Source organism: Carya illinoinensis, chromosome 15 (assembly GCF_018687715.1).
Source record: "Carya illinoinensis cultivar Pawnee chromosome 15, C.illinoinensisPawnee_v1, whole genome shotgun sequence".
Taxonomy (NCBI): Eukaryota; Viridiplantae; Streptophyta; class Magnoliopsida; order Fagales; family Juglandaceae; genus Carya; species Carya illinoinensis.
Window position 1 is genome coordinate 44698687 of NC_056766.1, and position 11098 is coordinate 44709784.

Here is an 11098-nt window from a genome sequence, read left to right on the forward strand (position 1 = left end):
TTGATTGACTTTAACTTATCCGCTGTGTCTTTTGACTTACACATGTTGCATGTGCACACACTTTGCACTTGTTGTTGAGGTGCATGACCCGTGTTGTCATCATCTCGATGTCACAATTCCAGCATTTCCATATGTGGGAGTTAGGGAGTCACATGAGGTGGTTGGTAACTGCGGTGTTTGGGTACCAAGACTAGTCGTGACTAGAAGACGATGTGGTGTAGTTGGCAGAGAAAGATCGAGGAGGTTCACTTTGGATAGCATGATCGAATTAGTAGTAGCATTTTATAGCACTATGTCCGACTTTTCCACACACCTGGCAGGTGGGTTTCGAGTGAGGAAGTGGTGTATTTTAAAGGGAAGAAGAAGGAGTGAAATTTGTGGGGGGAGAAAGAATTTGTGCAACCCCTACCATGGCTCCGATAATTACCGCGATTGCTTCTATGATAATTACCAAATGTGTGTAGAGGTTGTAAAATTTTCCGAGAGGTCTGTGAAGGGAGGCAAATGAGAGGAATGGGAGAGACGACTCTCATGGGTTAGGAGAAGACCAAAATCTCCTTAGGGCTAATGGATCAATGCGAGCAGTAACTGAGGTGACAAATGCATCGTAGCCACTGCTCAATCCTGTAAGCAAGTAGGAGACGAATTCAGGAGGGGAGAGGGGGGTTCCGGCATCACTCATAGCATCGGAGAGGTGGTTGACCTTCTAAAAATAGTTAGAGACAGAGGAGGAACCATTTGACACAGTAGCAAGTTGGTAACGAAGTTGCATGACACGAGCATGAGATTGAGAGGAGAAGAGTTTGTCGAGAGCAGCCCAAACTTACCTTGCCGTGGAATAGCCAACAACTTGAGCGATGAGATTATTAGATAAAGAGGAGATAATAGCACTGAGGATGATTTGGTCTGTTTGAGTCCAATTAAAAAACTTAGGATTGGGTGTGGTTTGGTCAGATAGAAGAAGAGGAGGTGGGGAACTTGACCCATCGACAAAGTGAAACAACCATGGCCTTTCAGATATGGAATTATATGAGCTCGCCAGATAAGGAAATTATCATTTGTGAGTTTGACAGAAACAAGATGATTAAGATATGGAAGGAGGGGGGAAGAAGAAGAAGATGATTTCGGGGCGGGGTTATTTGCAGAGGAGGAGTAGAAGGATCGTCGGCCATGGTAGATGTGTGTCTATAATGACTCTGGATACCATGTGGGAAACAGAGTTTTCAAATATTCCTCTCAATTGATTTGTATTGTTTGTACAATGTCCTATTTATAGAGAGTGATGTGCCAAGATGATTCTGACATTTTTACAGACATGTGGTGGGCCAATGGCCTAGTGCCAACTGTAAGATTTTGTTACAACAGAAGGGAAAATTCCTCAGTACAAAAACTAAATTACACAATATTATTAGATCACATCTAATTGTTTTCCAGAAGATTCTTTTTCCTGAGCTGGTTTTGGATCCTCATGTGCAACTGACTTGGAGTTGCTTGGTTTTATATCTGAGTAGGAAGATGATGTGGATTGACAACTAACACCTCGCTCCACTTTCGGCATTAGCCTGCTTTATCTGTAAGATGTGTTCCACTTGATTTGAGCCACATACTTCTTAGACATTTGAGAAACCCTTTTGCATCGGTAGCATAAAATCCTTGAACATGCCATTAATATCATGAAGCCAATCCAATAAAATTAATCCAATAATAAAAAAATAAAAAATAAAAACTGGGGAATTTTATCAATGCAAAGACACTAACCTAGTGCCTAGTAAGCCTTCTCCGAATTGCCCTGGCCTTCTTGGGATATAGATTGAGAGGCAAGTACTTATTCTTCTTTTAAACTTCCCTTAGAGCCTCCTTCTGCTTCTACAAAATCACCGTCAACATCTGCGCAATTGACAACCACATTTGAATTGCTTTAGTTTTGAGAGCGCCTCTTGTAATGTGGACACCCGTTGAATTCCAAGTTGTGATCTTCATCAATATCTCGGCGTCTCTTACAAAGTTGGATACCATTCGATAAATCTACTGAGCACTCCCCAACTGTTAAACTCTCATTCTCTTCATGCTTATAGATTATGTGAACTCCGCAACTTTTAAACATCGCTGCAACTTCTTCATTTCTATGAAATATAAACCTCAGATTGGCTCCTGTTGGGTACTGTAGCCATTGCTTGATACATTTTGGAAATGAATAATTTAGATATACATGATCCCCATCTCCTAATAATTCAAAATTTGCTTCTACAAGCATGTTATTGTCTATAAAAACACGAATACCGGAGGGGGAGTCATCCGGGTTGGATCCAAGAACAGCACAGAAAACAATTCCTATGATTTCATCCAAATACAAGGGCCCACTAATATCCAATTCACACGAATCTCTATTTGAAGGCTCCTTAGTATGGCTAAACCAATCTGGAATCTTATTTCCTGGAAATATAATTCCACATGAATGGTCCTGAATATGTTCCTGTCAAACATGTATCGCATATTTTCACAAGGACAAGGCAATCCTTAAACACAAACACCTACAAAAACAAAGAGAGAAATAGAGACATACCTCAACAAATAAAGCATTTGGCACTTGACTCCCTATATTTGCAAGCAATTTATGGCAACTGGACAAATCAATCCATTTTAGCTCTCCCAAGCCACATGATGTATAGAATTGAAATTTTTTTGATACTTCGGGGAATCTTTCCAAGGATATACACTCACTAGCATATAGCTCTTGTATATTTGGTGGAAGATGCAGAATTTCTTGAAGTTTCTCACAATGCCATAGTTTGAGAATCCTCAATTCAACAAAGATTTCGATGCACGAAGGAATGCTGACAATAACAATTCCAGATAGATCTAACTCTTGCAAAGTGGATGAGCAATAAAATGAGAACTCCTCAAGATACCAATAAAGCGACGACCGGAGTTGTGGTGGTAATTCAGCACTTGATTCTGGTTCAGACCTCTTAATCGGTCTGAATATTGTTATGTGGAAATGTTTAAACCTAGTGACGTCCCCAAATGATAATTTTATTTCTTCTTTTAAAAGATTTGTATAATTATGGAAAGAAAGACTCTTTCGATGTTGCGAGTGAGAATTGCTGATTGGGAGACGCATCAAGTCTTTGGAACCTTCTATAGATAAATGTTCAATCCCAGTGAAGCATCCTTTAATACAATCACTGCGACAAAGCACCTTTAGATTTTGCAACTGATGAATGCTACTAGGAAGACACATAAATTTTGTGCATTGGTCCAGAAGTAACTCTTTAAGCGCAGGAGTGAGGTACCCAATGGATGAAGGCAATTCTTTTATTGCAGTGCCCCATAATGAGATGAAACATAAATATTCCATTTTACACTTGATTTCTGGAAAGTTTTGAAGTTTTGAGCAATTATGAAGTGTAAGGACTTCTAGAGATCTCAACGTGAGACGCCTTGGGAAACTCTTCAGGTTGGAGCATTGATAAAGACGCAAACGAACAAGCTTATCCAGGAATCCAACAGAATCATGAACTTCGACTAAATTTTTACAACCCAAAATATCCAATTCCTTTAAATTTGAGCAACTTGAAATATTTGAGATTTTGGTTAAGAACTTACACTCAGAAAATTTCATTATCCTCAAGTTCTGTTGAAAAACAACAAATATATATTAACCCTGAGGAAGTTCACATGATCACATGGGTTTAAAGAAAGGAAATATGGAAAGTAATAATTGTACCTTAAATTGGCCGCTAATGTCCTTGATGCGGCCTCCATACAGTTGAAAATCAATGAGCTTCTCTCCACGAAAATTGGATGGCAAAGATTGTAAAGGACAGTTTGACCAATCAAGCACTCTTAATTCATTAGAAAGATAATCAATTGATCTTCCAGAAAAGCGTGCACCACGGCTTATAAAAAATCTGAGTCTTTTCATCTTTGCAAACGATTTAGGACTCAAGCGTATCATGTCATGATCATCGCCCTCAGGTAGAACCACTTTTATCCCCTCAACATTGTTTGTTCCCTAATGAGACAATTTATAAGAGTGCAAGTAAAATCAGATCGTTAAAATCTTTGTTTATAAGTACTTATCAAAAGAGCTTTTAATCTAAGAACTTACTGCATTTTCCTCTAGTACATAGCGAACATCTTCGTGAAACCATAATCTACTACGCGCACCTGGTTCTTTGCGTGATTCCTTTCGAACAATTTCTTTGCCCATATCTTGTAGTAAGTCATGCATCCACAATGTATTGTGAATAGTAATTGTTATAAGACACTTATCTATAAGCCTTTTGATACCATTGTTCGGAGAGAAACCACAACTATCTAATATTTTAACGACATAATCCATGTGTTGTCCTTTGAAAAAAAAGGCAATATCGAGGAAAATCTCCTTCTCATTATCATCCAATCCATCGTAACTTATACAGAGTACTTCTTGAATATTTTTGCTAGGAATTCTTTTATACTTATCCAATACACTTCTCCATTGATTTAAACTTTGACCCCTTAGATCTGAGCCTAGCACTGTTAAAGCTAGTGGAAGGCCCTCAGCATATGATATTACTTGCTCAGAGAGTTCCACATAGTCTTCAATAGGTTTGTCTTCCTCAAAAGCATGCCAACTAAAGAGCTCAAGAGCTTCATTATGGTCCAATCTCTTTACTTCATATTTTGAATCAACCTTATGGTTATTTAATAAATTTTGATCTCTTGTAGTTATGATGATTCTACTTCCTAAACCAAACCAATCACGATCTCCAGCTAATGTTTCTAACTGGACTAACTTATCCACATCATCAAGAATTAAGAGAACCCTTCTAGAGCAAAGTTTGCTCTTTAACTCATAAACTCCTCTATCAACATTACCAACATCAAAACATTTAGAGGCTTTTAGAATCTCATTAAGAAGTGTATTCTGCATTTGGACCAGGCCACCCACTTTGTTTGAAGTTTCTCTAACATTTGTCAAGAAACAATGAACATCAAATTGTGAAAAAATTGAGTTATAGATCTTTTTGGCAATTGTTGTCTTACCAATTCCACCAACTCCAAATATTCCCACCATGCGTATGTCATTCATCCCGATACTTAAAAGCAAATCAATGTCTTGCACACGAGACTCCAGCCCAACTAGATATTTTGCGACGTTTAGATATGAATAATTTACCATTCTAGAGACCTCTTGAACGATTTCTTGGATGAATTTCGATTCATTCCTGCATACAAATAAATTAATAAGCTGGAGTACTCTTCACATGAAAAACAAGCAACATAATCTAATATGTTATTTTCTCACAACCAAAAGTAAAATAAAAATTAAGTGCTAGGTTGTAGGGTATAGAATCCCCCCTCCCCAAATCCCAATCCGCACAAGCGTTGACCACAAGTAATGCTCTCTTTTTTGTTAGATTCATATCTTTTACACATGTTTGCATTTACATGCATTAATCTTAAATTTGTTTCCGTTTTCAAGAGTACTATTTTTTTTAGAAAAAATATTTGCAACCGTGAAGTATGTAAATGCCACGCAATCTCTTTAAAAAAGGTAAGTAAATATGATACTTACATGAAACAAAATTAATTTTTTAATAGTAGATCTTACTTTTTTCAAAAAGATTTCATAACGCTTGTGCATTCTGTAGCTATATTTTAGTTATATGGTGTAGAAAAGAAATAGTTTCAATTATTTTTCTTAAGTACTGATGTGTTATAATAATAATAATAATGATGATAATAACAATAATAATAATAATAATAATAAATCCCCAATGAAAGGCACAAGAGTGGTTAAAGTTACCCATTTTCCAACTCGTATCCAGCCAAATTGGCCACTTCTTGTAGGGCTGCCTTCCACCTTTGCACCTTCTTCACATCTTCGTTGAATTTTCCTACATATACAGCCAAAGCTTCTCCAAAACTTCCTCTTTGATTTCGTACATATGATGGATTTACATGGTAAAATATAGGTAAAACTATTTGTTGCTTTGTTTCCTTGCAATTGAGAATGTTGAGCAATTCATCCAAGCACCAAGTAGATGATGCATAGTTTTTTGAGAGCACGATAATTGAAAGTCGGGAATTTTCAATGGCTTCAAGAAGTGCAGGTGAGATTTCATCACCTCTTCTAAGCTCGTCCTCATCTATGTAGGTGTGGATGCCATTTTGAAGCAAAGCATGGTGGAGATGGGCAATAAAAGTATTGCGAGTATCTTCTCCTCTAAAGCTCAAGAATACATCGTAAAACCATGGAGATATAACAATAGAAGAGGAGGAAGAAGAGAGTCCACGGAAGGACATGGAAGAAGTCATTGTGTTTGCACTTCCTTGAGTTCTCCTTATGCTTACTGCACAGAAATATTGGACATGGGGCTCTCCTTTAAAAGACAAGTAGCAGCGTTTGTCATTAAAGAGTAGCGTACACAAGTTAAAGAATTGACTGAACTTTCGTTGTGTGTTAGGTCTGATTTAATTTGAGGAGTGAAATTAGATAATAATTTTGTGAATAGCAGTAAGATAGTTTGCGAATTATAGTTAAATAATTTGAGTTGATTATTTTTTAGAATTTGAGAAATGAGAGATAAAAGGTTGAATAAAAAATATTATAAAGTTAAATATTGTAATAATATAGTTTTAGAATATTATTTTTGTTTGGGAATTTGTAAAACGTTGGAAATGTTTTTAATTTTTTATTTGAAAGTTTGGAAAAATTATAATGATTAGTTTAAAAATTTTATATTTGAATTATGTTTAGAAATGAGATGAAATGATAATTTTGTGAAAGTACTTCCAGATTAAAATCTCTTGAAGAAGATTAGGGAAAGGTTGGATTGCTATGTCCTTCAATAAAATTTCTGGTTTTACTTATCAAAAAGTAAATAAATAAAGATCAAACTCATGATATTAATATTTGAATATTATCGGTATAATATTATTGGCCGGACTCAATGCACGCTAGCTCAAGTCAATATATACGCGTTTATATTATAAGTCATGATCAAAGACTCGTACGTTGAATTACTTCCGTGCTTCAACACGTTTTGGGTTCATAATTCTGGTCAGCATTTTAGAAAATTTTGGTTCATAAATCATTGGATGTTTGAAGTCTTGTGATTTTTTATGTCCATATCGTTGAATTTCTGAAGCACAAAAAACTATCCCAAAAGACGGGCTAAACAAACAAAGACATGATACAGATCAGCATGAGTAGATGATGATGGAGGCCGCGGGTCGTATACGTAGGGTGCGGGCTGTGTTCATCGTTTCACATTAATTAATTTCATGTGGCTCAAGAGAACTAGCTAGCCTCAACCACCCGTTTTGGTACTAGAACTACTCCACCCAATCACATGAAATTTTTTATTTAAATTATATTTAGAAATAAGATGAAATGAAATTAAATGATAATTTTGTGTCTCATTTGAGGCCCTAAACCTGACAGTCATCAAACCATCAATGAGTAGTAGATTAATTAGTTTATCATGTTCGAAATTGTGAAAGTGCTTAATTCCATATTTAAAAAAATTGTCTTAATCTATTTATAATTAACTTTATGCATAATATTATACATATTAAATATTTAATTTAATTTTATTAATTTTTTATTTTTAACTTTAATTTTAAAATCTTCATAATTAATTTTAAAAACAGTATATATCATTATGCTTATAAAATTATAAGTATAAATAATATTGGTTTAAAAAAACAAACAAACCACAACCCCCAAGAATGGCGAAGCTAAAATAGAAACAGGAATATGGCAGACTACTTATAATATTTATATAAATTCCATCGACTTTGCTGTAAACTTAAGTTCCCTTCACTGAATGATAAGCCATGCTACAGCGAGCATCATGATATAGAAACTCATTGTAACACCAGTGGATGACTTCCCCCTCAGATCTAAAAGCAGTGGCTTCTTTCGACATCAGCCACAGATACTGCTACAGCATCATATTTAATTTTTTGATGTGATAAATCTTCAATTCTACCGCGTTAGGAAATCTCAATTAAAGTCTAATGTTCATACAAGAAATTCAATAGAACAATCTTAATGAGTACTGTTTGATTTTGACGTTTGTTTAATTAACGTGGAAGGAGTATTTGATCAATTCAAAACCGTGTAAATTGTATTGCAAGTTGGCTTACCCAGAAACTTCCCCTGCATCAGGAAATCCCAAAAGTCTAAAGTTCATACAAGAAATTCAATAGACCAATCTTCACGGGTGTTTGATTTTGACGTTTGTTTAATTCACGCGGAAGGACTTCATAAATATCTCAGAAGTGGGTCAATGAAAGAAGAGAATTCATTACAATAATCCTAATGTAGTACTTTCCATCTTAACATTTGTTTTATGCGAAAAGACTAGTATCAGAAAACGAAGAAAAAATGTATTGCAAGAAAGTAGAAAGAAAACTCTGTCTTGGAGAGAAAACTGATCAAAACTTGTGTCGTATTTCTTGTATCTGTAATGCCTCGACTCTCATGTACGAAACCTGGGAATCGTGACGTCGGGATGATAACAACACGAGTCACGCATCCCAACGATAAGTTTCAAGTGTGTGTACAAGCAGAAAGTATACAACAAAAAACGTAACGGATAAATTAAATAAGTCAACCAAGTACTAGAATTTTAAATACAGACTACCAAAATAAAAGTATTGCCGAAAATTATACAGTTATCTATGAAAATAAAGTAAAAAGCCAAATACATAGACAAAAGGGAAACAAATCCCATAATCTAAAAAGCGACCACATATCACTCCTTCAGTGAAGCCGATCCCTCAGACTCAACGTCTTCATCAGCATCAAAATCTACAATTCCATAAAATGGAACCGCAAGATGTCGAATAGAATGAGATTGTGAATCTCAGTAGGTAATCACCCAAACAAACTAAGAGATAAAAATATATTAATGCATCCAACAAAAATGTGTGTACATGATGAAACACGAATGTGATCCAAAACCCTCATTTTTTTCGAAAATGATTATTTTCCAACGCACGCTAAAAATCTGATTCGACCTGAAACATATTTGTCAATTTCCAAGCAAATGGCCCAAACAATATTGGTGCTCGTATCCATTAAATCATAAACCGTCATTTTCCCGAAGAATGGCCTAACATATTATTTATCAATCGCTGTAGGCGAGAATTAAAGGTAGGACTAGTACCATCTCTGCTTACTACCATCCCTATTATGTGCATTGTAGTCGGGATTACCATCATCCCTACTTACCACCATCCCTACCATGTGTATCGTAGGTGGTTAGATTGAAAGACGTTGGAATAGTTACTTTAATGTGATAAATTTTCAATGTTCCCACGTACGTCAGGAAATCCCAAAAGTCTAAAGTACTTCATACTGGGACTTAATTAGTGGTGTTCGATCTGCACATTTGTTTTTTTGCAAAGTGACTTTAGTTCAAAACCGTGTAAACGAGTTGACTTACCGAGTGTACTTGTAACGTATGTTTGTGCTTGAAGAAGATCTTTCTCAAAAAGCCAGAGGAAGCCCTTGTTTTGCCTGTGTATCGTATGTACTATGTAGAGTCCAACAGTTAACTGCAGTCAATTCCGTGTACACTGAACTTTCGTTGAACTTTCCTCAATTACACAACGCAGTAATAGTAGTAAAATAATTTAATTTGATTATTTTTTAGATTTTGAGAAAGGAGAGAGAAAAAGTTAAATAAAAAATATTGTAAGAATATAGTTTTAGAATATTATTTTTATTTAAAAATTTGAAAAAATTATAATGATTAGTTTAAAAATTTTATATTTAAATTATGTTTACAAATAAGATAAAATGAAATGAAATGATAATTTTGTGTCTCATTTGAGGCCCCAAACCTGACAGTCATCAAACTATTAATGAGCAGTAAGTAGAGTAATTAGTTTATTAGTGTAAGAAATTGTGAAAGTATTAAAAAAAAATTTCTATATCTATTTATAATTAACTTTATGTATAATATTATACGTATCAAATATTTAATTTAATTTTTTGTTTTTAACTTTAATTTTTAAATCTTCATAATTAATTTTAATAGTTGACACACGACAATATATATATCATTATGTGCATAAAATTATGACTATAAATAATATTTTTTAAAAAAACAAACAAACTACAACCCCCAAGAATGGCAAAGCTAAAATAGAAACAAGAATATGGCAGAATAATTATAATATTTATATAAATTCCATCGACTTTGCTGTGAACTTAGGTCCCCTTCACTGAATGATAAGCCATGCTACAGCGAGCATCATGATATAGAAACTTATTGTGAGTTGTCGTCGTGGGCATTGCTCTTGTTCGTAGTCGGCACTCACTTTTGTTCGTCATGTAGGATAGGGCATGAGATGGAGAGAAAGAAAGTAGAGAGAAGACACTGGAGAGAAGATGCAGGAAATGAAACAGAGGATGAGGGAGGGGAAAAGCAAGAAATGTAAAGATTGATCGGGTGTACGTGGATTCAAAATTAGTCTTCCTGGAGTGTCTATGTGGCACCCTATCATTGGTTGGTGTGAAAATACCTTTAACATCCGTCCGGTACAAAGTTGTGCCCTTTTATAAAGTTGGTCCTGGCCCATGGGATTACTTTTGACGGTTTAACTTTCTCATTATTTCTAGTTGTATAATATTATTTTCCTGAAGCTTAAACCTATCTTGAAACAATATTATTGGCTTGGGGAGATCGAACGACGTTGGAAAAACTACTTTAATGTGATAAATTTTTAATGCTCTCATGTCTACAGGTAATTAATTAGTAGGTGTTAGATTTGGACGTTTGTTTCAGACAGAATGACTTTAGATCAAAACTGTGTAAATGGGCACAAGTTGGCTTACCAAGTGTATTTGTGATGCAAGTTTGGGCTTGAAGAAGATAAAAGAAGTTTAGAGATTGACAGAGAGCTTTCTGAAAGACATAAGAAGCCCTTGTTTTGCCTGTGAATCATATTTACTATGTAGAGTCTTACAAAGGTTACAAGTCTAGGTGCACTTTTATGGTAATATTTGGCACAACGTACATAAAGGTTACCATATTTGGGAGGCTGATGTTGGATGTTGAGTTTTTAACAAAAGAAAAATCTAGTTGTAAGT

The 11098-nt window shown here is 35.1% G+C and overlaps 2 protein-coding genes across 3 annotated transcripts in view; both read right to left on the minus strand.

Moving 5' to 3' along the window:
* The window catches only part of LOC122295451 (disease resistance protein RUN1-like), an 80617-nt gene that overhangs the window by 41394 nt on the left and 28125 nt on the right, over positions 1–11098 (minus strand). The gene's annotated exons all lie outside the window — the stretch shown is intronic.
* LOC122295447 (disease resistance protein RPV1-like) lies at positions 1221–6389 on the minus strand. 2 transcript variants are annotated; one of them, XR_006238078.1, is made up of 6 exons: positions 5795–6389; positions 4112–5213; positions 3728–4015; positions 2564–3634; positions 1759–2473; positions 1221–1652 (listed from the first exon to the last, which is right to left on the minus strand). XR_006238078.1 is itself a non-coding variant. In XM_043104467.1 (5 exons), the coding sequence occupies exons 1-5, from the start codon at positions 6304–6306 to the stop codon at positions 1919–1921; spliced, it is 3528 nt and encodes a 1175-aa protein (XP_042960401.1). In that variant the 5' UTR covers positions 6307–6389; the 3' UTR covers positions 1221–1918. The 2 variants fall into 2 exon arrangements, 1 of the variants encoding a protein (XP_042960401.1); XM_043104467.1 differs by having other exon boundaries at positions 1221–2473.